A 26,515-nucleotide genomic window follows, 5' to 3' on the forward strand; every position below is an offset into this window, starting at 1 on the left:
CCCGCACAAACGCGGGCGGCGGGGCCGCAGCTTCCAGCCCTGAAACGCGGGTCCGTCCCCCTGCTCTCCCCCCGCTCCCCCCCAAGCCCCGCCAGGGTCCCGCCGCTCTCTGCCGCTCCCGGCCGCCCCCATGAAGCTGATCGTGCCCAAGCAGCACTGTGAGTACCGGGGGGGGCTGTGCCTCGGGGGGGCTTCGCCGCAGTAGGGTGTGCGCCTTCCCAAACTGCTGGAATGGAGGGACATAAGGCTGGGAGCGGAGTGGGAATGGCTCTGTCTGGGAGGGGAAAGAAATAATGGGTATGGTGCAAACAGGATAATTCTGTAATATTGGCCCTGATGGGTCTGTGGCTCTTGGTTAGCGGGGCCCGAGGTGTGAGGGCCTGGCTGTCCCCTTCGTGGCTTATTTCAAGGCTCTGAGTCTCAGGCATCCATGTTAGCCATGTACCCCCTCGTATGGGGCTCATTAATTCAGCCTGTGTTTGATTCATTGATCACCGCTGACTCCTTACACGTAGCTCTGGAGGTATTGAATGATTCCCTGCTCAACTCCCCGAGTAAAGCAATCCGGGAGGAAAAGTGCTCCCTTTCTTTGCGCTCTCGCTCCCTGAGCCCTTCAAATAACGCCAGCAAATGTTTGCTGCTTTGGTAAAAGTTCAGTGTGTTCCGAAAGGGTGATGGGGTGCGGCAGGATCCCGGCTGCCCACTGCCAGGACTTCAAGATGTTTCTGCTCAGTAGGAGGTGGGGTGCATTCAGGGCTCGGGGCTTTGGGTGTTTTGGTTTTTTTTTTCTTTCTTTTGAAATGAATACTTTAAAAAACTCCTCTATCTAAGCAGAAGAAAATAGAGACAGCCTTGAGGAGCTGCAGCTTTCACAGGGCTGCTTATTAGCCTGGGCTTCTCTGTCTTTGTAAATGTTTTTGCTGAGCTGCACGTACCCCTTTCCCTTAAAATGTTCTCTGTGTTGATTAATCATGTCGTGTTTACCTGCTGAGAGCTAGTTTAGGCTTCTGCCAAATTGAACATATTGGTGACCAAATCATTCTCCTTAAGAAGCTGACTTTTTCCAGCTTCGCATTTTCATTCAGGAGCAAAATGAACTTGGACTAATTTACATTTTGATTTGGTGTGACTGAGACGGGTCAGCACTCACGTATCAAATCCGTCACAATAGTAAAAACTAAAAGAATAAGGCTTTTAGGGATACACACGATCGGTTGAATGAGGAATTTGGAGTTTCTCTCCCATGTGGAGGGGAAGAAGAGAGCCCAGAGCCCAGGTGAGTGGGTGGCTTTGCCCAGGCTGTGGGAGAGCAGAGTCCTCAGCTGGAGGCTTTAAATGAATGGAAGCTTTAATGAAGCCAGCAGGTGAGGGAAGTGCTTTGCAGGACTATTTTGTGGGCAATTTCTTTGCTGAATAAAATACAGGAACTCTTGCTGATGTTATACTCTTTAATTTATATGTTTTATTTTGTACAAGAGTAAATTTGCAATTTAGTATTAGTCTTGCAGGAAAACAGGACAGCACATTGGCACTAGCTTGAAAATTCCATTAAATTAGACTCAAATTCTCCTGGTCCTGCACAGCTTTGTGCTGTATCCATGGCTAGTGAATACTACCCGTTTTACTGGTTTTTGTATTTAGTCCTGGCATTTGCAGATGTTTGTTCTGTGCTTAAGGACACATTGCAAAACGAAGCGCAGTTACCACATGGTGTGTGAGACTCCAGTATTGATTGTGGGCTTTGCTTTGCGTGGGGGAACAGATAATGAGATCATTGGCATTTCCCAATATTTCAACAAATGAAACCTATCTCTCTGCAGTGATTATTCCTTTAAATGCTCATAAATCAGATGTTTTCTTGATTGTTCTTACTTTCTGACAAAGTGAGGTACAATTCTGTATTCCCAAGTCTTTCTTTTTTCTTTTTTTTTTTTTCCTCACTCTGAGAATGGGAGATTCCCTGTGAAACCAGTGTGTTTGCTGCTGAGCCTGTGGTGGGGCAGGACCTGGGGTCTTGCATCCTTCTGACTCACCTTTGCTGCTGCTGGGGAGCTTGTCTCTGCTTTGGTTTTTTCCGGAGTTGTCAGGGATATAGGGTTTATGTCAATTTTCTGGTTCCAATCATTAGTGCAGACCATTTATGAGACCAGGGTTTACATTCCCTTTCTGCATAATGAATGCAAAAAAGTGTCTGTTATGATGCCTTGTGCTGTGGAATGTTTCCGGGAGAATAAAATACTGAACCAGTGTGAATTCTGGCAATGTGAAAAGCCTGCTAAAGTGCCGTGGCGTTTTGTTTAAGTGTGATCTTTGAACAGAAGGTAGAAAAAGAGCAGTTGAGTGCCTCCATCGATCCCTGTGAAATAGCCTTGTAGCCAAGCAGGGACAAGGATTTCACCAGCTTCATGGCATTATTCTACACCAGAGGTAGGGGAGAAGCCAGCTGGGATCCTAATTCTGTGGGTTTTCTTAATTTAAGGTGAAGCCTTGGGGTCTCTGTTCTGTCTTGCATCTCACCCTGAGTCCCTTGGTAATTGTTAGGGGTGAAAGAATGTGTGTTTTTGAGGCAGGGTAACTGTTTATAAGTAATATACATTATAATTGCCGTGGTTAATTGCTAAACACTTCAAGGTGCAGCTTCACAAAAAGGAGGCTTTTGGCCAATATTTAGGTGTTTTTTGGCTGCAGCGTGCTTATTGTAATACAACTTAAAGCCAGGTGGAAACTGTGGAAAACCTAGGGTTTTTTCACCTGTGATGATGCTAAATGTGGAATGCCGTGATTCTATAGTATATTTTAGTGGAGAATACAGGAGGGAAAATGATTTTGGTCGCTTGGTTTGACACATTATCATCGGTTACTGAAATCTTGTCTGAGGCACTGGAATATCCCACAATCTTTTTAATCTCAAGAGTGTCTGCAGGTGACCTGTGTGAAGTTAGTCCCAGCTGCTTTTAGTGAGGGTGGAAGTGAGGGCTCCTGGGGGAACAGGACCGGTCCTAACGAACTGAACTGATTGGTGTGGTGTGGCCCAGCACCTCAGGAGTTAAACCTGCCTTATCTGCCTTACTGACAAGATAATTCCAGCAGGAAGGGGAAACCTCCATCAGATCCAGGAATGAGGTTCTCAGGAGCTAATCACTGTCTCTTGTCGCCCTGTAAGTTTGGCTTTTATTTGTTGGGGTGTTTTAATGAGGCTGTGCAGTCCAGGGAATTACCTGGGCTCCTTCAGCAATCAGTGTGTGGTCACAGACTGTGTATGTGTGGATGGTCATGACTGTTTAACCTCTGTGCTTTCGGGCTGGAAGCTTTTTGGTTGTGGTTTTGGGGTGTTTGCTTTTTTTTTGTTTTTTTTTCTTTTAATTTTCTGATGGGGAGGTGGACATTCAATAAGCCCTTGCTGCTGAGAATGAAGGGGAAGGCTTCACCTGATACACGGGCATGAATTATTTAGCTCTAGCTTTCTAAAGTTTGAAGAACTTTCATTACTAAGCAGATATATATTTTTTTAATCTATGTAATCTATTTTTGTTCAAAGGAAAACAAATGTTTCCGTTTTGCAACATGTTTGGGTTCCCAAAATAACTGTATAGAATAGGAAGAAGTAATTGAAACATATATGTAAGTTATTATCAGCTTCCTTTTTAATAGAAAGCAGCTTTCAGAAGCAGTGAGGAACACAATCCCATCTCGTGTGTCACTCTTGGTTTGATTCTTCTTTTTTTTTTTTTTTTCCTCCCCCTGTTCTTATTTTTGGCTCTCTCTCTCCCCTCTTCCAGTCCCACTTAAAACAGGAAGTTCTTAGATTATCAAAGCATCAGGCCATGCAAATTAAATGCAAATGAAAAATGTAAATGAAGCAGTAGGATTTCATCATATGTGTGTCCAGGAAGAAAAGCAGCTGAACGGAAGAGACGTCATCTGAGATATTTATGAGTGAGATATCAGAGCATTGATACCACCATTCAAATTGCTGATAAAACCCCTGAGATACTGTACCCACGTTCGAGGAAACGCGGGTCTCGTAAGAGGCACGTACCAACTGAAACAGAAACTGCTGCAGATTGGTCACGGAGAACTCTTGGGTCCAGGTAGGGAGAAGAAAGTTGCAACCAGGGGGCTCAGGCACAATGTCTTCCCAAGAGTTGAAGAGCAAGAAGATTCAGCAAAGCTCCTGTGGTGGTTGTTGAAACACATGTGAAGGATTAGCCTCTTTAATGGGGGAAAATGTTACTCAGTGAGGGAGGAGTTCCCTTTGGTTCCTGCTTCCCCTCATCTTGTGATTCCATCTTGGCCCCCCGTCCCCCTTAGTTATTGTATACGAAGCACAGGATTTTTTAAAAATCAAACGCATTCAATCCTGAATGTAATTATGCCTTATAGGAATAGCCTTATAGGTTCACACTCTCCAAAATTGGTGCAGAGGGCAGGTAAAATGTGGGCTTTGTGCGGCGGGAACCTTTCCCCCAGCTGGCAGGGCTGGGGGAGCCTGGTGTTACCCCATTGAGCAACGCCGGGACACCTTCTCACATGCTGCTTCCTCACATGCTTCTGCGGCTGCCTTTGGAGTAAGGGAGATCTTTATCTGGAGATAACAAACCAGTAAGTAGTTGGTGCAGTTTTAGCATAAAGGGAATTAATTTTCTTAAGGAGATAAGCAGCGCCTTTTGATTTATGCTGGGCTTTTCAGAAGGTGCGATTCATCTCGACGCTTTCCGTGTCAGCTCTGTGGGACCTACAACTAGATTTTGATAGTGATGGTGTTTTTTACGCCTTACTGCAGTGTGGCAGCACAGTAGAATAGTTTTATTTTCTCCACGCTGAGAGATTGCATTGGTCCAACAGGTATGTTGCGCAGTGGCTTTGCTGAGAAGAGAGAAATTGGCCTGTAACAGCCTTATCAGACAATTTGAGTTAAGAAGTGCATTTTTTACCCTATGAAAGCATTTCTGCAAAGTACCCAGTGTCTTCCGTTTTCATAGTAAATCCCACAGGTTACTTTGAGTAACTGTTACCAGCCTAAGGTGTGGATGGGACAAATCCCACTTCCTTCTCCTGGCTTTTCAGTAACTCAAGAAACTGGACACTTATTCAGGTTATGGATGAAATACTGGACTTCCAGTTTAAAACAAACAAAGCCCCAAACAAACAAAACCCCAAACAACCAACCAACCCCGGCCCCAATTTCCCTCCCCATTTTCCCTCAAGTCTGTGGAGACTGTATCTACACAAATAACCATTCTTTTTTCATACTTTGGGACTTGTTTTTCAGCCTAACTGCTCTGTGTAGCTGAAATATCCCTTATTATGGCCTGATCTTGTGTTCTTTATTTGTGCTGAAGAAAACTGCTGCTGTTCTGGGAGCAAAGTTCTGCTCTTTCTGCAGCTCTGCATTTGGCTCGCGACAAAATGAAAGGAGCTTCGATTCACACAGAGAAGAAACTGGAAAAAAAAAAAAGTCTGGCATTTCTGCTTGGTTTTTAAATGTGAGCATTATCTGTACCTCTCCCAAGAACTGTACAGACTTGGAATAACTTCATAGTTGTTTTCTCTGGGGCTTATTCTTTGTTAATGCTTTAGTTATGAGCCCTCAACATGTTGAGATGTAAATGCCTTGGCAGTGGTTTATGAATGACTCTCAGCTGTTGGTACTTAACACTTGTACTGCTGGGCTTGTGTTTGATAGGAGGGTGGGGGGCTTCTTTCCTCTCTTTAAAGATCAAATCTACGTTACGGCTTTCAGAGAACTCTTGGTGCAGGTCGATTGTAGCAGATTTTATGCCTTTAATGTAAAATATTGGAAGTTGGGTTACCCTTAGCTCCAGGCTGGTTCTGTGTCGTACAGTCCCACCTTGCTGCTTTTAGGATTAAACCTCCTGCCTGCATGGCTGAGCTACATCTGAGGAGGAGCCTTACAGTTCCAGTGAGACAGGTAATTAAAGTTCTCAGTAGTTTAAAGAAAGCTTTGTGTAAATGGCTAATGGGATTGGTGTCCTGAGCTCTGCTGTGTGCTACAGTGGGGACCAGACCACTGCCGCGTCAATATTTACCTTGTACTTCCAAAAGCCTTTGAGATACAGGTTAGTGTGTGGTAACACATTGCTCTTCTTTAAGACAAAGCCTATTTTAAAAACACTTGTTTCAAGTTCTTCCCATTTCAGGGAGCTTTCATGCACCTGCATAGGATGTATCTTTCCAAGCCTCAAATAATGCTTCATTTCAGTGTCTTTGTGTCTTGCAGCTTGTAGGGCATGGAAAAATGAATTAGAGTTTGCAACAGGTAACAGTAGGTTTTCTCTTAGAAGAACTGAACTGTAAGCAGGGTACTTGCAGGGATTTATGCAAGATGCCCTCCTGGTCCTTAGAGAAAGCAGGGAGAAACTGATGTTTTGAATATTTGCCATACAGCAATGGAGCAAAATGACTGTTTTAAATATCTGACATTTAAGGATTGGTTGGGGGTGGTGGTGTTACTAACTGTGAAATTCAGACCTGGGAATTGTTCAGCAGGATGAGAATGATGCTGAGACCCTTGTGGTAAGAGGTAAAAGGCTCTAAGCTCCTTTCAGCCTGAAGTTGGGTAACTTAATACCAAGCTGTGATTACCTGAGGAAAAGCAGTGCCATCAGCAGCTCCTGTGCTAATTAAAATCTTTGTCCCAAGTTGTTTACTATTTCAGAAACGGATCTTAGTAGAACCACACTAAGTACTTTTAATTTCTCTAAGAAACATTACCAGCTGCCTCCTCCTGCAGTATCTGTGTGTAGGTTCTGTATTCTTGCTTCTTATTGCTTCGTAAAGTTACCTGGCTTACTATTTAAAATATGTGTGTGTATATAAGCAGAGCAGCCTGGTTCAGCTGGTACCTTCTGTCTGTGTGCTCTCTGCAGTGATTTTCTCTTGCTATTAACAGAACAAAGGCTTTGGTAGACCTAGGCCAGCTCTGGCAAATATATAGATATCTATGTGCTGAGAAGCAAATAGTGGCATTTCTTGTAGAGTTGTGTGATAGGGAGTCTGTGCTCAAAGAGGACTGTCTGTAGTAAATATTGAACTTAAACCAGCTGATTCTCTTTCCACTAACCTATGTGGGTGGTGTAGTTCCACCAGAGCTGCTGGTTCTGGTGGGTTGGAGCCTGGAGACTCCCAGCATGATGGGAGAGTTGTGTGTTGCTCCTCGGACAGAGCCCTGTCACCATGGACCTTCTGGCTGGGCTTGGAAAGGCCCTTGTGGCTCTTGCACAGCAGGAATGTGACTCGAGAAATCATCTTCTCCTGTTGGGTTGTTCCTTCCCCCTCCCCTCCTGGGTCTGTTTGAGGAATTGGGGTAAGGAGTCGGGCTGGGTGAAATGCAGTAAATGAGCTCTGTCAGGAGGTGCTGACTGAAGAGGAAAATGCTTTCCTGGGGAAAAATATTTCCATTTTATTAAAACCTGCTTCTCCAGAGAAGAGTATTTTGGGATTATTCTTTTTCTTAACTGAGGCTTTATGAAGTCTGCACTTTGGGAGGTGTTTAATACACATGAATTGGACACAGAAGTGACCACCAGCTGCTGTGACTGCACTGAATTGTCATTCACCTCTATATTTGTAGTGACTTTCTCTTTCTTCCTCCCCAACCCTCTTGTCTGTAGCGTTTCCATGGTTTGGAATGGATATCGGTGGAACACTGGTTAAACTGGTCTACTTTGAACCTAAGGACATTACTGCAGAAGAGGAGCAGGAGGAGGTGGAAAACCTGAAAAGCATTAGGAAATACTTGACCTCCAACACAGCCTACGGGAAGACTGGCATTCGCGATGTTCACCTGGAACTGAAAAACCTGACCATGTGTGGCCGCAAGGGAAACCTGCACTTCATCCGCTTCCCCAGCTGTGCCATGCACAGGTTCATCCAGATGGGCAGCGAGAAGAACTTCTCCAGTTTGCACACCACGCTCTGTGCCACGGGAGGTGGGGCCTACAAGTTCGAGGAGGACTTCAGAACGGTACGTGAGCACTTTGCCAGGGGTCCCTGGGAAGTACTTTGGGAAAACGTCACAGGAGTCCTCTTAAAACTTGCAGGGAAAATAACATATTTTTTTTCTCCATCCTAACTGGTTAAGGTAAACAGAATCAAGTCACATTTGTTAACTGGAGAGGGCAGGGGAGGGTGTTCTGCTGTCTGGGTGTTCTACTGAAGCATTACTGTGCAAAATGTCCCCAGTAAATGGCTTTTTTGGAGTACAGCTGTGATGACCAGATGCCTCATCACCAGCTGAGGGTGTGTTATGACAACCTAGAGACCAGGTGCTCATCTTGCAGACTGGATATCTATTAGAAACCCAGAAATTACACCGTACAGGTTAGAGATTAGATCCTGGTTCCCTTCCCCTTGTATTAGTCTTCAAGCAGAGTTAAGTCCAGAGTCTGGAGGCCCAAGTGTGGAGCAGGGTGTCATGGAAGGACAACAGCGGGAGCTGCTTTTGATTTCAGTTCTGGAGTATGTCATGTGAAGCAAGGCACTTCATGACATCCCAGGTCCCCTAGAATTTAAAAGTAATCTCTGCAGGGAGCTCCAGAAGCTGGTGGAAATCTGAAGTGTTGGGGTGCTGCTGTTTGTATGGATTTCAGCAGTAGTCCTGTCACTCCCAGGTGAGTGTGCTGTGGAAATTGATGGTGGCAACAGAGGCCTAGAGAGCTGTTGTACAATCGGCATTAGAGAGAGCTGCCTGTTGGGTATGTGTCTCTATGGGGTCATGTCTCCATTTATTTTCTTCTAGTGACAGACTTCTCATCCCTTAGGCCGATTGGAAGTCCCTTACATCTTGAGGTCTGCTGATGATTGTCAAGCCCTCAAAAGCTGTAGTTGGTCTTGCCTTGTGTGAGGGTGGTGGCATCACAGCAGGAGGTGAGCTCTGCCGCTGCTCAGTGTGGCCTCCCTTCAGGTTTCTGGAGCCTCCTTCTGTGTGTGCAGGGGATGATTCGGGTCATGTTCTCTAGAGACAAAGTCACTTGGAGACTTTCTGAAGAGACTGCCTATCCCTTTGCAATGGTCAGCCTTCCCAAATTCATCACGAAACAGCAGCTGGAGTTGCTGACTTAGTAAGGAGGTTCACATCCCTTGCTCCCGCAGCTGTAGAACTCAACTGGAAGAGGTGGCTCTCACAGCCAGGCGTTTTGCTCCATAGCTCTGACTTTATCTGGCATAAACGTGCAGTTTAGTGAGGGACCCGTCTCCATCACGTCGGCTGCAAAACAGGGGCTGTAGTGCTGGAAGCCATAGTTGAAGCTGGGGCTGGTTTGCTGGCAGTTGTACAAAAGCATCAGGTCACGTAGCAAATTCCTGCTGGACGTAGGCATGAAGTCCCACGTCTTTGTGGTGTTAGTTAACGTCCTGTGTGCTGCAACACTTGCAGGTGGCTTAAAGCAAGCACTTTAAAGGCTGTCGGGGGTGTTTGGTCAATGAAGTGCACTCCCTCCTCAGTGGGTGCCTTGGACACCTCTTCTTACAGCCATCCAGCCCCACCTATTTCTTGGCTCGAACTGTAATGTCCATGGAGCGTTACAGAGGCAAAATGCTTCCTGTTACATGAAGGTTTGCTTGCTTAATCTCTCTCCAAGGGCTGAGTGTCCTGGGTACTGGCACTTAAATTGTCACACTTGGTTAGCGTTGTACCGGCAGCCTCCTGTCTGGGTGTCCTGCTGCCTGGGCATGGACATCAGACAACAGCCCCGGGGCTGCCCTCTCGGAGGCACTGAAGTGTCTGTGTCAAATATTTGAGCACTCCAGCGCACCTGTAGAAGCGGAGAGCGTGTGCCAAGTCTAACACCCTGCTGCTGCAGGCTCCAGGACTGTACAGGGGAATGTAAAACCTTACATGGAGGAGGCTTTCAATGTTCCTGTTTCTGTGCCGTAGAAGCAGTGTGGAAAAGCTAAAGTATGTTTGTGAATGTTGTGAATTTCATCAAGAAAATCTGGCTACAAGCTAGGAAACTGCTGAAATCGATAGAGGTAACACGCTTTTCTTCAGCCCCTCTATTTCCCTATGTACAGGCTTTTAAGCTGTTTGTCTTTCATGGTATTTCTAAATGCTTATGCGACAACCAGGATTGCGTAGATTTAGGACAAAAGATCTAACATTGCAAAACAGCATTCGGATCCCAAAGAAGGAATCCTTCGAAGATTCCAGTTACAGCAGCTTTAGGCAAATATCCTGTTGTTGCTTGCCTATTCCGGTGTCTAATTCTGAATCCCTAAATGAGTTAAATATGTTTGATTTAGACATCTCTGTTGCTTTTGTGCATTAAAAAAATAAACCATAATCAGGAGGCGCCTTCTGTTTACCTCAAGCCTGTCTTTTGTGCCATGGAAAGGCAGGTAAATGTCCAAAATTAAGTAGGTTTGGCCACCTGAACCCATCTCTTGTGCTCCCTGGTGCTGGGTGGGGGAGACCTGGAGAAGGCCTGGGCTGCTCAGAGGCTGCCAGCAGTGCCCATCAGGGCCTGGCAAATCGTTTGCCTCATTCTGAAGATGTGAGTGCTTCCCCTAGAAGCAGGAAAACTGACTCTATTCATTAAACTAGACCACAGAAATAATTTTACCAACCAGATGGTTATAGTTAATGTTCATTGAAGAGTATCAGTAAGTAATTCACTAAAGGGACCCTTTCCAGCTTAGGGTTGTTGTTTTTTTTTTTTCTTGGGTTTGGTTTCTTTTTTTTTCCCCCTTTCTAAATGGCTGGTCTCTGTGGCTGGCTGATTTCATTTTCAGATAATTGTGGTGTTAAAGCATGGATGAACCTGTTGCCTAATTCTGATAATCCTCCCTCCTTTCCCCAACTACCTTGCATGTTCTGTAACATCACTTCTGAGTACATAGATTTATCTGCTTGTGTACCTGTAATATAAATCTCTTTATACTGTGTCCTTCCTGACAGCACATACACCTGACTTGCACAAACGTGTGCTGCAAATGTAATGGGGAATAAATTCCTGGGCTGTCACTCGTTTTGTAAAGGATATCTGGGGAAAGAGGGAAGAAAGGACTGCCCAGGCTTTGGTCTCAAACCTGCTCTGTTGCTAAATTCCTGCCAACGGCAGTGCCTCAAAGGTATGATCTTTGTTTTCCTCCCCCAAACAGACACCTCCAGACTTATCTTGATGGAGATTTTACTCCTGGCTTCTATGAAAGCAGGGCCTGGGCCAAAACCCAGCCTCTTAATAAAGAGCGTTTGGGGAAGGCAGGAAGGAAGGAAGCCTGTGACCAACACAAACTGACACTAGGTGACTCGTGGACTGTATTTACCTTCAGAGAAATAAACTCGCTGTCCTGTGCTGTTGGATGAGTGAGCTGGTAACACCTTGTGTGCTCGAGGAGGCTGGAGGTGCTGGGCTGGAGCTGAAAGCATCCAGAGAACAGGGAAGGAACCGTGATACCTTCTGTTACCCCCACCCTGAGAAGCTGCAGAGGGAACGGGGAGAAGCAATGGGTATCCCTGTCAGGAGATGGACAAGATCCATGCAGCTCACAGGGTGACTTTTTCCTGCCTCAGCCAAAATACCCTTTATTTGCATTAGAGTTTGTCTTGTTTGAAGGTGAGTGGGGATTTCCCAGCCTCAGGTGAGGGATCAGCTGGGGGAGTACCTTGTCTGAGCCCAGAGAGAAGCAGGGTTGAGGTGAAGGCAATCAAAACATAAAGGAAGCAAAGTATGTCTTTAGGAAAGTGGAGGAGAGGTAATGGAAGGAAAAGCTACACCGTAAGCTATTATAAGAAATAGAAACTGGAGCAATGCCCAGAAGGCATCTAAAAGCCAGAGTGATATAGTAAATGAGGCTGGTGTAATTGATAATGAAAAACTTGCAAGATGTTATGTTCCTAACAGTTTCTTTCTTGAATATGGCTAAAACCTGTTTGACATTATGCATATTAAAAAAAAAACAAACAACGAAAAACACCACAAAACCCCCTCCCAGAAAACTAACCAACCAAAAAACTCAACCTGAACTGGAGCAGCCAGTACTGTTTTCTAGCACTTCTTGCAAGTGCACGACAAGAAGTGTGATTTCTTTCTCCTGAGAATAACATCCCTGCACAGGAACAACACACCTTTTGTGTATCCTTGAAATCCACTGGGTATGAGCTGTCCCGGGGAAAAGTTCACTGGTTCCTGTGATCCACCTGCTTGTAATCGTGGTTAAAGTCCTGAGTCTCTTTTTCTGATGATCCTGAAGAGTTCCTTGAGGTCCAAAGTATTTTCTTCCCTTCCTGATACTTAAAAAAAAAAAAAACAGTTTAAAATAAAGAGGAATTTGTACAGTCTGGCTATAATGCAGAAAAATGGTTCTTCTAAAAAAATGTGCATATGGTTTCCCTGTACCCATCATAAATTTTCCCTCCAGGGTCCTGTGTAGGACTTTATTCTGCAGTTTTTCCTCTCAGCACAGCTTTCTGCCCTAAAGCTTTTCTAGAGAGGCATGGTGCTGACTGGAGTTCCAGGAGCCCAGAGCAGGCTCAGTTCTGCTGCCTGCCCTCACCTCGGGGTTGTGAAGGGCTGGAAAATATCTGCAAATGCATTTTTTGAAAAGCTGCAGGAAAAACATCCAATTGAAATGTGCTTCTACACACAGCTCCCCGTTTTGATTTGTGTTTCTGCATATAAACTTTGATTCCTGCGAGGAGAAGGGGTTTGACCAGCAGGAAGGTAAGAAGTAGAGTGTGGTATGTCAGGGGATGGCACCAGAAAACACTTACTCGTACAGAAATTATGATATTTATGGGCACATCTGTTTTTTGATGCAGTTTTGCTGCTGAAGTCATTGTGAGCAGAAAAAGGAGTAGAGAGAAGTCAGCTCTCTGTGCAGGGAAAGGGACTGGGGATTGTCACCTTGGCTCTGTCACAGCTTCTTGCACAAGTCCGGGTTACTACATTTCTTGCAACTATGCCCTAATTTGGGTTTAGAAACAAGAAAAGCAGTGGTTCCTGGGGCTGTTGGGAGGTTGGGTGGCTGCAGAGCTCACCCTCGGAACGAAGGCAGATCGACATGGGATACTGATGCTTGTGTTGCTCCTTCCAAAAACAAAACCCAGAACTGCTGCAATAATGCAGAAAAATAGTTTTTGAGTCTGCTATGAATATTGTAGATGAAAGCAAGCAGTAATGGGGCTTTTCTGCCTACAGGATATCAGCTGTTAAATATAGCACAGAGCTATAAAACGCAGAGTGGATCCTGCTATGTCTTTGATACGGGCTGGAGCTAATAAGACTTCCACGCTCAGTGCTTGAAAAAGAACCTTTGATTAGTTTCTCCTGTTCTGTCCTTACAGAATTGGTGGCCTGACCAGGAAGGTGATAGAAACAATGAGTTTTGTCTGTGTTTTTGCACTAATGCCAAAGAATTGGTGGCCTGACCAGGAAGGCGCTAGAAACAAAAGAGTTTTGTCTGTGTTTTTGCACTAATGCCAGAAGTGTTTTACTTCTAGATTCGTATTGTTTGCTGGTTTCTGGCAAGGTCTCTTACTGCTGGACAACAGGGTGAGGTTGATGAGAGAAAAGCAGTAGGGGCCATAAATCTGCTCATCATAGAATGGTTTGGGTTGGAACGGACCTTGAAGATCATCTAGATGTCTTACTTCTAGATTCATATTGTTTGCTGATTTCTCGCAAGGTCTCTTACTGCTGGACAACAGGGTGAGGTTGATGAGAGAAAAGCAGTAGGGGCCATAAATCTGCTCATCATAGAATGGTTTGGGTTGGAACGGGCCTTGAAGATCATCTAGTTCCAACCCCCTACTCTGGGCAGGGACAAGTGACTTGTCTTTCTATATTATAGATATATATATGAGATATATGCATATAATGACTTGTCTCTGTGTAGGAGGCTCCTGGTTCAGAGCATCAGTGGATGCTGTACCTGTATCAGTGTTTGGTCCTGCTGCATCTGGCTTACCCAGTAAGATGAGGAAAGTGAGACCATACAGCACGTAACTTGGAGATAAATCATGGTTCATATAGAATTTTTCCTTATTTTGACTAGCTCTGTGCAACATGAGTTGAGCTTTAACAAAAGAAATAAATGCTCTAGTGAGTGATGACATAGTGGGCTCCGTGGTGTCCCTGGGGAGAAAGAGGGTATGAAGCATTTAGTACATTAATGCCTTGTACTGTGTCTTGATCAGAGCTTTTCCCCTCAGCCTAATAGCAAGAAACTGCTGAAATCCAAGATATTTGCAAAATAGCCTGAAGATTTTTGTAATGTTTCTATAAAAACCTCTTCCCCTAATTTGTTTTTATTCTTTTATTTGCTGGCTAAATGGTTTAAGTCTGTTATGCTGCATTTCTGCAATTGTAATTTGTGTAGCCATGTGGTAACCAAGACAAAACCATGAAGGGATTGCAAAATACTGGAATATACTTGTTTCAGGAGATACTGAAGCAGGAAGAAATTCTCTCCACTTTATTGTCCTATGAATAACTGTATCTATATCTCTGAGACTGCTGGTTTGGGGGGGGTTTGGGTCATATTTCTATTCTCTGGCTGTAGGATTTGAGTGTAACAAAAACCCAAAGACTGGAAGGGTTTTCAGTTCAGGCAAGTTGGAGCTGTGCACAAGTAGAGGAAAGAAACTTAAGGGAAGAGATTTAAATAACTCAAAAGAATGTAACCTACTGGCCATGCCCGTGCCACAGAAATATCTTTCCTCTTTGTAGTGACTTAATATAGCCTCTAGAATTAAAAATAGGAGGTAGTTAACCTCGCAGATCTCCTCCAAAAGCTGTTATAAAAACATCCAGCAACGTGCAAGTGTTTAAGAAGCAGCTCTGAGCTCTGTGACTCCCTTTTGTTCCTAATGCCCCGTGTCTCTTGCTGCCAGAAGCGGCGTTGGGTTAGACCTGCCTTTCATGTGTCATGATGCAAATGTCCTCGGGATTTGGCAACTTCACTCTTTTTCCCCCCTCTCCTCTCCCTAGCACGAGCCTGAGGTCACTGTCACTTGGGAAGGAGACTTTCTGCAGATTGTCACCGTATCCTATTTTGAGAAAGGGCTGTGATTTCTCATTCCAGAGGACAGAATGCTGTGGCAAGTAGACATGTCTGAGTACAGTCAAGAGTGACCTGGGAGATCTCAGAGGGAATGTGCTTTTGAAGGTCTTATAATCGTTTTTCTGCTTTCTGTTACAGTTAAATTTTTAATGAACATTTTGTGGGGGACATGGGCCTGATGATATTTCTGTTATGATGCTGGTTTTCACCAAACATCGGGAATACCCTATTTTCCTGAGGCATTTTAAAGTGCTCATCATAATTTTAAGGACTAGATCTCTCAGATTACTGGGGACATACATTAAAAAAGAAAAAGTAAATCGCTGGTTTTCACCAAACATCGGGAATACCCTATTTTCCTGAGGCATTTTAAAGTGCTCATCGTAATTTCAAGGAATACATCTCTCAGATTACTGGGGACATACATTAAAAAAGAAAAAGTAAATCTTTAAGTTAAACAAAATCCACTGCATATTCAATGCCCATTAACATAAGCACATGCACTTTGTAAGGTTATCTTTTCTTTAACTGAAGTTTCTTGATCTTAATGCTTCTATTAAAAATGTGATTAAATTGCTGGGAGATGTGGTGGGATGAGGGATGCTGCTGTGCAGGCGGGTGTCGGGTACCGCCCAAAAGCCGTAGCTCCTCCTGGGATGGGGATGAGGGGGAAGAGATTTATTGCTTCAGAAAACTGAGGGGCAGAAACATTTCCTGCTGGCAGGCAGGGGATATCTCCAGAGCAAAGGAACTACATGACGTTACTGCGCAGCACATCGTTGTTTTGGAAGGCACCCGTCGTCAGGCAGATAAAAAACTCCTTTTATTTTGCACTTCACGCTCGGGCAGATCTTTGTACTGTTTCAATAACATAATGTGTTACTATTAAAGTCATCAAAGTGCTTCAGCGGAGCCTTTTGTCCTTCCTTGTTGTCTTATACTGGGAAATGTGTGTTTATTGGTTTGTTGTTGTTCTTTTCCAGATTGCTGATCTGCAACTCCATAAACTGGACGAATTGGACTGTTTGATCCAAGGCCTCCTTTACGTTGACTCTGTTGGTTTCAATGGCCAGCCCGAGTGCTATTATTTCGAAAACCCCACAGATCCTGAACAGTGCCAGAAAAAACCTTACTGCCTTGATAATCCATATCCTATGCTGCTGGTTAACATCGGCTCAGGGGTCAGCATCCTGGCTGTGTATTCCAAGGACAACTATAAGAGAGTCACAGGATCCAGGTAAACTAATTCTGTGTTCTTTTAATTCTATCTATTTATTTATTTTCTCCTTAATAATTGAACAGATAGAACTGGTAGTGTGAGTAGTAGGTGCAGCCCCAAATTGTGCTTGTCTTCCCATTTCTCTTCAAAGCCCCACCAGTAGCAAGGCTGGAAAATCCTAGGATTCCTTCAGAGAGCAGGTCAACATCAGAGAAATCTTGGATCCTTCAGCTATAGAGCTGCCTTAGTCTCTTCTTGGTGTTCCTACCTATTTCATATTTCTTGCTGTGATATGACCAAAATAAAGCTGTCTCAGTAAATGAATCTTGTCTCCCCTGCTTTGATCCCTCAGGACAGCCAGAGCAGTGAAATAAAAATGTTTGAGCTAAGCAAAAACCTCTTGCTTAGTAGTTAGGCTGTAGAATAACCTGCTACTACTGGGTTTTAACAGAGGAATCTTACTGAATCTCCTGTTTCCTTCCAGGTTGCGCTGGTCTTTGGACCATGCTGGTGAATTAAGGAACACCAGTGTGTACAGACTAGGATCTGGTTGTCTGTGTCCTTGGTTTGTCCTCAGGCTGGGTCAGCCGGTGCTGTCTGAGATGATTTGTAGGGTACAGCTGAGTTGATGTGGTCTCTGGCCCATATTCAGTGAGAAATGGAGATGCCCCTGCTCAGTTGAGGAGTTCAGTGGGGTGGGTGCAGAATTTTGTGCTCAAGACCAGCAAAACAGCCCGAGGTGTGTTGAAGTTGACTCTGTAGCTGGGGCAGCAGTGCTTGCCTATAGGAAACAACTTTATTTACAACTGTATCCATCCAGACTTATAGTAAAAATACCAATAAATCTGTCCCACTTTTCCCCACACAAGCAAACTAAATTGATATACTTCATTTTTAGTAATGTTAAAAACAAGAAACCCGCCAAAACAGAAACGTAAAAATAAAATCCCGTTTCAAAACAGCGACCAAAGAAGCTTTTTGGATTTGCCACAGCCTCTTCCAGACCTGCATTCTCCTTCAGTGCATAGAAGTGAAGTTTCTCCTGTGTACTGCACGTGGCTGCGTATGTGTCTTCTGTCGCCTTATCTAGGGCATGTCTTGGCCATAATGAGCCATTTTCTGTATTTTATACAGATGAACAAAAAGTTGAATGGAAGAGGTATTGTTTTTCTTGCAATTCTGGTTGTTTTCCAAGCATAGCCCTTTTGATATATCTGGATGTGCTTCTGATTATTTTCCACTGTGGCAGGAAAACGTGACTGGAGGGTGCTGCTGGCCTGTTAGAGGTGATGAAATCAATACCGGCTGGTGGGCAGGGCTTCCTGCTGTTCCCTTACTGAGTATGGTGTGTCACAGCACTTCTAGAGGGCTTCTGAAAAACTTGCTAATAATCCAAGGGCACTGGCTGAATGGTGTCCCCATCACTCCTCACCAGGTGCACGTGTGGTGTCTCACTGGTGCCTATGTTGGCGGTGGGACTGCCATCCCTGCAAACCCTGAATTTCTCCAGGGTAAAGAGGGGATGAGGCAGGATGTAGAGGAGGTAGAGGTTAGTCAGTTGAAGTTGACGTCTGTTAAGATTGAAGAGTCCAAGGTAGAATTTTCATGAAGTGAGTGAAGCCCAGTCAGACAGTCCCAGCTAAATTGATATGTCTGTTCAGACTGAAGAGTCCAAGGTAGAACTTTAATGAAGTGAGTTCACAACTTGTGATGCCCAGTCAGACAGTCCCAGCTAAATTGATATAGTCAGTAAATATTGTATGTGAGCCCGTCCGAGACACTCATGTGGCTGCTCCTTGCTCAGGGTTCTTTGGAGGCTGAGACATTCTGGGCCGTGCTTGGAGCAGGAACCAGCCAGGCTGGGGGACAGATCTCTCCTGGCTGCTGCCTCTGCGGAGGTATTTAGCTTTGATCACTGTTTATTCCTTCATCACTGACTGAGCGATCTGCTGGCTAATTATCCTGGCACAGGGAAAGCCTGTGAGAGTGCTACAAATAGCAGAGTGAAGTCTGTGTTGGTGGGTCGGACCTTGTTCTCAGCCAACCCTTTATTTAGCATCGTTTCTCCTATTTAAACATGAAGGACTTCAGCGTAGTTCGGTTAAAACCACTCGGGGTGATGTTTGTGTTAAATCAGAAGGCAATGTAGGGTGTCTGCCCTCACCTGTGTGCGGGAGGAGTTGTGGGGTGCCCTTGGTGGCCCTGTTGGAGTTTGGAGAGCTGTGGTGGGAGGTGGTGGGAGATGCTGGGCTGAAGGACCTCTGCTTTTGCAGCCTCGGAGGAGGGACGTTCCTGGGGCTGTGCTGCCTGCTGACGGGCTGCGAGACCTTTGAGGAGGCACTAGAGATGGCCGCGAAGGGAGACAGCACCAACGTGGATAAGCTGGTGAAGGATATTTACGGAGGGGACTACGAGAGGTTTGGCCTTCAGGGCTCTGCTGTCGCCTCCAGGTATGTGTTCATTGAGCTGTTTTTCAGGAGTTCCTTGGGAAACTTGCTGTGTGTGCCGGACTCAGCGCGTAATCCCTGGACTATGCACTGGCTCCCTGTGGAAATGTCACTCGGAATGGGTCATGTGGCTTGTCCTTAGATCTCTCACCTACTTCTTGCTCTTTTTTTTTTTTTTTTTTAGCAGGTGTAAGAGATGTTTGGTGCAGTTTGCTGCCCTTTAAATTAGTTATGTTAGAAGTGTCTTTGCTCATTGTTCTGCCTTTCCAACGGCATCCCTTTTGACATGTTCACATCTGTCTCTTAAATCCAAGCAAAGCTTATTAAATGATAAAAGGGCTTTCGGCACTCCTAAATAACTCCTATTAAAAAGAATAATCTTCCTCCCACAGCTTCGGGCATATGATGAGTAAAGAGAAGAGAGATTCCATCAGTAAAGAGGACCTGGCCAGAGCTACTTTGGTCACCATCACCAACAACATCGGGTCCATTGCTCGCATGTGTGCGCTCAATGAGGTGAGAGGGCGTGTTTGCTACGAGCTAAAAACCTTCAGAAACAACCTAGGAGGATTATCAGAATGCAAAAATGCAAATTGCTGTGTGCGTGACTGGCCTTGATAACTATGCATATATTTAAGGTGGGGTCCCAACTCTTGTGATCTGTGTTAGGTGTGTGTTTGGACGCAAAGTATAAGGTACTTTGAGCTTCAAAGGTGCTGAAGAAGGGAGAAAAGTTGCCTGTGAAAGATCTCCTCGAGCTGTTCAGCTGCTCCCAAGCTGTGATACTAACACCTTTGTAATCCAAATTAATACTCTGAATTACCTTGTTGATACTAACAGATCTTACTATACCATGACAGATTATATTTTTATAAATATTATTTTGCTTGGCTTGTTTCCATAGCCTGGTGGGTTTGAATTGTCTGTTGTGTTAAATGCCTGGAATGGATGCAAGATCTATTGTATTGGGGCAGAGGGAAGAAAAAACAGTTCATTATCCTGCCTCGAGCTCCCATCAGGTGCTTGTTATGGTCTTTTCTTTAGGCAGGATAATGTGGATGGATTGTTCCATTCCCACCCCTTTCCAACTTCTGAGAGTTTAAAAAAAACCAAACCAAACCCAAACATTTAGACACCTGCTTTGAGCTGGAAATTGCAGCCTTCGCTGTTATGTGGTAATTAATCTCTTCTGTCTGCTTTCAATGAATTTACCTAATCTTATTTTAAATGCAGTGATGTTTTTAGTTCCACAGTACCCCGTGGTTAGAAGAGAGTGCTGCTTTTTAATCTTTTAATCAATAACATGCCCCCTCCTCCCCAAAAACCTCCAACAAAGCAAACCCAAAAAACTCACCAAACTGCCATCTCATTACTTTATTGGGTCCTATCTAGTTATCAACTTTGTGAGAAATACCAAATAATTCATCACTAGTGCTTTTGGTGGGTTTTGGTTTTTTGGTTTTGGTTTTTTTTTTAAAATAACCTTTCCCCCATCTCCCTTGTGTTCATTGCAAGACAGAACGTTGTAGCACTTGGTCTCCTCTCTGACAGAAGACACTCGGTGTCTCGCACCATTTCATTCTTTCTTTTTAATCTTCTTATGGTTTATAATTTTGAGATCGAATGATCAGATCTTCACGCAGAATTGAGAGTGGGGCTGCACAGTGAATTTATGATGCCCATTGATAAATTCCATGTTCTGAGTTCCTTTATTGTTGTGGGCACGGAGCTGATACATCTCAGGAGCCGTCCCCGGTCTGTCTTGAGCGGGGGTGGCTGATGCGGAGCCTGTTTCTGTGTCTGGTCACTGAGGTCTCTCTCCCTCCTTCCATTTGTGTCATTTCACTTCTTTAATTTAAACTTCATCTGCGGCTTTATTCCTCCATCACTGGGTGTGAGTCTCTTCAGCATGGCTCTGCTGTTCCTGCCTTTGTGGGGCAGTAAAAGTCCTTCCCAGAGCGCTTCAAAAATGCGATGAACAGCCCAAATCCCAGAGTGTGCCACTGCAAACAAACCTCCCTTCGTCGGGAAAAGAGCCTACAGGTGTTATTCTTTTTTTTTTTTTTTTTTGGCGATTTGACTCCTTTTCTCGGCGTTCTCTTTGCTTTCAGCTTCTTTACAGTGTTGCCTTGTGGCATGGAGTTCAAGCAGCATTGTACAGGGCTATCAAAGCATGGAGAGGTGCAGCAGAGAGCCCAGGAGGAAAGGAGAGCTTCCCAACGCCCTGCCCACAGCTCTGGGCAGCTGTCCTCACAAACCACACACGGTCCCTAGAGCTCTGTGGAGGAAAGTGGATTGATGTCATCTTCATTTCTCAGGCGATGCCAAAGGAGAACTTTTTTCCAACGCTTGAACCTAAATTCTGTAGCTTTAGAGAATGAAAATGTCATTTAGGCGCTTTAGGTGCTATTATAAAAAATTCAAATGTGGTATATCATTGCAAGTAAGCTAATCCCTGGGTAGCTTGCTCTCAGGGGGGGAAAAAGAGTAATGCTGCTGTTCTGCTAAATAATGTGGACACCTAAATTGCCTTTGGGAGATACAGCTCTGACTCTCACCGGGCTCCGTGAGTGAAATGCCCGACTCAGCTTAAAAACCAGTTGCAAATGATATATTCTTTTGTGGAGTTCATGTGTATTAGCTTAGAGTTACGGTGAAGCTCACTTTTAGGTTCTTCAACAAAATCAACTGATGCCCTGAAGCACAAGTTTTGATAAGTTTGGGGTTGGTTTTTTTTTCAATGATTGCAGCTTTAATATTGTGTTGCAAATGACTTGCATGTGTGCAGGAAAAAAAAAAAGAGGCTGGGGAATCAATGAAACGTTCTGTCTGCAGCACTTCAAAGCCAAGTTTGCTCGCACAAAGTTGGCAGCGGGGCAGAAAAAATTCCATAGTCTGGAAGTGTTTGGCTCCACATCATTTGGAAGGGTCTGTCCCAGGCGGGGCAGGACGGCGCGAAGGAAACCAGTCCCTGGTTCCTGCTTTCCTCACGTGGGAGGAGGAAAGTGGAACGTGGAAGTGGCATCTGAACCAGTCTCCTTGCAAAAATACATGTGGGTTTCTTCACTGCATCTTTGATAGAGATTCCCCCATTCTGTTCTATTGGCAAGTGTGTGTGTCTGCTGTATTAAAGGTGTGCTGTGGCTTTCTGCTGCTGGGGAAGCAAACAATTCCCAAAAATCCCCTGGAGTGAGAGTGTGTGTCTTCTCCAGGATGTTGTAATTGGGTTAGTTTAAGTGAGTGTTTCATCACCATCACCGTCCCTCCACCAGTTTAAGGTTTCTGTCTTTCAGCTTGGAGTGTTCCAGCAGCAAACAGCTGAAAAGTAACTCGGCAGGAGGCCCTGAAGAGATAGAAGTAGCATTTCTTCATTTTCCCACTGCTGAAAAAGGCTAAAACTCTTTGTAGTTCAGTTCAAAAATCTAGACAATGTAATTTTTAACCTCGTCAAGTGGAGGAAGGTTGGCAAATAAAATTGACGTGAAATTTGCACTGCTGCTCTAGTAGGTAGGACGAGTATTTTTAGATTTTAAATTATCAGTAATTTTTATACTCGGCGTTAGGTGCTGCTTGCTGGAGCTCCTGGTACCAGCAGCTTCGTGCCTGCATTCAGGAAAAATAAATAAGTTGCTTTATTTAACAAGCAGGGGGAAAAGATGCCTTTAGTGCAGCAATGTAATCTACAATTAAAAAAAACACCAAAAAAAACACCAAAAAGCTCCAACAAAACATCCTTAATCCTGTTGATGTCGGGAAGGTCTGGGCTTTAAGTGAATATTCATCGTCTTTGGAATAAAACTTTTCTTTTTTTTTTTCTTTCAACATCCTAATTAGTGGTCAGGAACTACAATAATTTTTTAATTTTTTTTTTTTTTACTTTTCAGTCTGGAGAATGTAAATGTAACCCAAAATTCCCATTTCACTCCATAGTGGAGGCAGAAGCACGTGTTGAATGGGGCCGATGTTGTAGCTGAATCTAATTTTGACTGCTCTGCTTTTCCATGTTGCAGAACATCGACAAGGTGGTGTTTGTTGGCAACTTCCTCAGAATTAACATGATCTCCATGAAGGTGCTCGCGTACGCCATGGACTATTGGTCCAAGGGACAGCTGAAAGCACTGTTTTTGGAACACGAGGTAAGGAAATGCACATTGAACTTACTTTTATTTGGAAGTACAGAGATCTTGTGGTTCTTGACGTGGTGAAGGGAAAAAGGGAGAATTTCATTGCCACATCTGTGTAAATACACTTTAATTACAGACACATTTGAAAATTCCCCTTGTTAACTCTCTGGCTTAATCACTAATCTTGGGGTATTTATTGCTCAACGTTGTGCATCTCTCATTTTTGCTTTCTGACCCCGGTACCCACAGTGTTCGTTTGCGGGGTCTGGTACAGAAACCTCAACTAGAATTAAATTTTATAAGCCTAATTTCCAGATGGATGTATTAAAAATGGAAACTGCCCTCCCTCAGTACAGCATCGTTACAGTGGGGCTGTAACTTGTACTTTTTTGACAACTTTGAAGAAGTGTGTGAGGTTTCTCCTGGTATAAAGCCTTTTCTTGGACCTAAAGAAGATCATATTGAAACATAATTCAGATTTCAACAGGGCTCATCTTATAAGAAGAGTCTTTTAGTTGCCATACCAGAGCTGAAGACTTCACGTGCTCATGCTTACGTCTTACTTGGGAATTTGTTTGACTTTTGCCTTGTTGAAAGGGTTATTTTGGAGCTGTTGGGGCTCTGCTGGAGTTGCTGAAGATGACAGAGGATCAGTGATGGAGCTGTTGGGGGAGGTTCCCACTGCAGATGCTGCTGGAAAAGAGCGAAAGCCACTACAAGGATGGAAACGAAGCCATTATGGTAGTTCTACCTGCTGGATTTGTAAATAATTTAAATCCTTTTAGCTGATCTTTAACTTCTGGGTTTTGAGCTTCTACTTCAGAATTCATACTGGGAATAACAAGATCTTTTTTTTTCTGTACACTGTATTTTTTAGGGGAAAAATGTGCAAAGTGGCCAAACAAACAGATTTTATGGATTTATTTTAAAAAAAGTGGATACTGTTTAATGTAGGACCTGTAATATGAGGCATCTGCTTTTCTTCTGGGGTTTACTGATTAGTGTGGTAATTTTAACTTCATTTAGTAATCACTCTAGGAGATTTTTTTTATCTTATTTTCATGACGTTTCATGATTTGTTCTTGGTTTCAAATGAAACTGCAAAGCTGATGCATTTTACTGTGAAAACTAGTCATTGATTTATTTTTTTTTTTTTGCCTTTCCACATTAGATGAGACACTTTATTATTTAACACCCCCTTTGCCCCTCCAAAAAAATAAATGTATGAGCTGTCTTGGACTCCGTGTTCCTTGGCAAGAGGCTGGGAGAGAGCTTGCTGGGGGCAGGGGTAGTCGGGATTTGCAACAGGGACAGGCACCAGTGGCTCTTGCAGGACTCATTCTCCTCCACGTTAAAAATTCTAAACAAGGTGCGAACTAAAACTTTAATTCTTGCTTTGGCACTGAGATGAAATCCTGTTTGTGTGGAACATCCCTGATGTACGTGCAGAGTCCCCAAGTACAGCTGTTATTTATGGGGTACGTTCTTGGCGTTAGATGACAAAGGGAAGAGATTTTTTTTTTTTCATTTATTTGAAGACTTTTCTGTAGTCTGCAATTCTTAACTTTTATCTTAATCAAAACCAACTGATAACTGCATTATTTCAAAGCCCAGTTTCTAAAATTAGAAAATGAACTGCCTAATGCATTGTCTGGTTTTGAGCTAATGTTAACTTTCCCTCCAGGTCACTGGGATTCGAGGGTTTATTCCAATACAGTATTTTCTCTCTTTTTTTTTGTGATTTGTGGACCCCTCTAGATGATTTATTTTTTCCCAGCTGAGATCTCTGTACCTGGGCCTCCGTGCAGCACAGCACGCACGAACTTGCTTTTCTCGGGCACCATGAGGGCTCACAAATCAGAGGCTGAAAAAACCAGCCCATAAATTGTTTTGTCTTGCAAAGCTGCGTGTGATGTCACGGCACGGAAAGGGCTCATCACAGGGACAGTGTAATATTCAGATATTATCCAAGAGATTTTTGGAAGGGGTTTTATTTCACTTTTTTTTAACAGGCGCCAATTTCCGTATCTCCCAAACGTTGAGATAAATTCGTATGAAGGGGAGTGTTACCTTGTCTAACAGAAATAAAGACCACTGCTGTTTGGATGGTTTTAATGCATCTGTGGGATTCATTTCTTGAGAGGGGTGATGTCCCATAGGCAAGGCTGCTGTGTGCCACCTGGGACTCCTGATTTCCGTGATCATTCTTTGGTTCTTGATAGTTTTACTTTGTGAAGTGGCTTTGGTCTGCGAAGCCTTTCTCCTGCTGGAAGTTGGCTTTCCCCTGGGCTGTAAATCACAGCAGGAGACAGTTGGTGGGTCGTGGCTGGTATTTCATGGAATGCTGAGCTGGAGGGAAGCGGGGATAGCGCTGCTCGGTGCTGCGGGCTTTAGAAATAAAAAACCACAAAACTTTAGTAATAATTTTATTATTTATTATTAAATAAAAAAAATATAAAGCTTTCCTTAAGCTTAATTTGTGGGTTGGGGTTATTTTGAAGGCAGCACTATTTGGGGCTGGCAGGAGGTGGCTGTGCTGCTGCTGGGAGACAGCAGAGGGAAGCAGAACATCAGTGGGACATACAACACTCTGCTCCAGCAGCAGGGCTTGGGGCAGATTCTGGGGTGGGTTGGTTTGTTTCAGAGAGAAATTCCATCTTTTTCTTCCTGGCCAATTTTTTGAAGGGAATTTGATAATGGGAATTCCTGTCCCTTCGGTGTTCTTAGGTTCTTCAGCCTTTATAGTTGTTTGAAGGAAGAATATAACATCGAGTGAACAACCACAAAATAGCGCTTCTTTGAAGATTAAAATCCTTTAGTCCTCAAAAAAACCCAAACCTAACCAACCCAAAAGCCCTAACCAAAAGAAAACAAAGAAAAAAAAAATCCCTGAAACTCCAGGAATTTATTCAGGAAAATCTGTCTGGCCTGTGGGAGATGAGGACTGTGTGGCTGAGGCAGGGGACCGGCGGGTGAGACGGTCACAGCAGGTCTCAGAGAAGCGCAAAATAAAAACCTTAACTTCAAAATGCTGATTTGAAACTTAAAATTGCTTAATAGGTAAGTTGGTGTAATGAAAAGACTGGGAAAAAAAAAACCCTTTTGAGGTGTATTCTGCATAAATGAGACCATTCATTTGGGAAAAATAATAGTAAACTACAGAATGTGTTGGGGAGCGGTGAGAAGGCACTAAGCAGGAGGAATTAGAGGAGCCTGAGGTAAGAGGGAGATAACGTTGTTGGTTACATTCTTCCTGTCCCAGGGAGAAGATCCTGCTGCAAAAGTATTTCTCGGTTACTTTGAAATCTGTGCTTGACTTTTTTCCCCTCCTTCCCCCCCGCCACCATCCCAGGGATGCAGGGAACTGGAATTTGCTGCTCTGGGCTTTTCCTGCCTCACTTTCCCCAGCCTGTGTTCCCCCCTCCCTGGCTGGGGGACGGGCAGGTGCCCAGGGGGTCGTTTCTAGCCCTGTTCTGGGATTTTGGGGGCTGTTCTCGGGGCATTGCTCTGCTCTTGAATCGTTCCTCTTGTGTTTTGTAGCCGGTTGCTGCCTACAGTGATCCAACAGGAGGGTTCTTTGCCCTGTGTCATCATCCAGAGGAACCCAGAGAGTCTGAAACCAGTCCCCCTCCACTCTGTAACTGGTACAAACTGGAAATCTGAGCGAGCAAAGCTCTGTTTCACCCCTGTCACAGAACCTA

The 26,515-nt window shown here is 44.2% G+C and overlaps 1 protein-coding gene across 4 annotated transcripts in view; it reads left to right on the top strand.

Annotated features, from left to right (window-relative positions):
• The window catches only part of PANK1 (pantothenate kinase 1), a 38,107-nt gene extending 13,182 nt beyond the window's left edge, over positions 1-24,925 (top strand). The window contains exons 1-7 of one of the 4 annotated variants that reach the window (XM_014955877.1): positions 86-158; positions 7,635-7,987; positions 16,008-16,261; positions 18,517-18,693; positions 19,083-19,206; positions 22,701-22,826; positions 23,412-24,925. In XM_014955877.1, coding sequence (XP_014811363.1) covers positions 131-158; positions 7,635-7,987; positions 16,008-16,261; positions 18,517-18,693; positions 19,083-19,206; positions 22,701-22,826; positions 23,412-23,471 — 1,122 coding nt within the window. In that variant the 5' untranslated portion in view covers positions 86-130 and the 3' untranslated portion in view covers positions 23,472-24,925. Of the gene's footprint in view, positions 1-85; positions 159-2,390; positions 2,428-3,118; positions 3,159-7,634; positions 7,988-16,007; positions 16,262-18,516; positions 18,694-19,082; positions 19,207-22,700; positions 22,827-23,411 lie in introns of those variants that run through there. The other 3 variants (XM_014955878.1, XM_014955875.1, XM_014955879.1) reach the window with 3 other exon arrangements.
• The last annotated feature ends 1,590 nt before the right edge of the window (positions 24,926-26,515 follow it).

This window comes from Calidris pugnax, unplaced genomic scaffold (assembly GCF_001431845.1).
Source record: "Calidris pugnax isolate Ruff unplaced genomic scaffold, ASM143184v1 scaffold287, whole genome shotgun sequence".
NCBI lineage: Eukaryota > Metazoa > Chordata > Aves > Charadriiformes > Scolopacidae > Calidris > Calidris pugnax.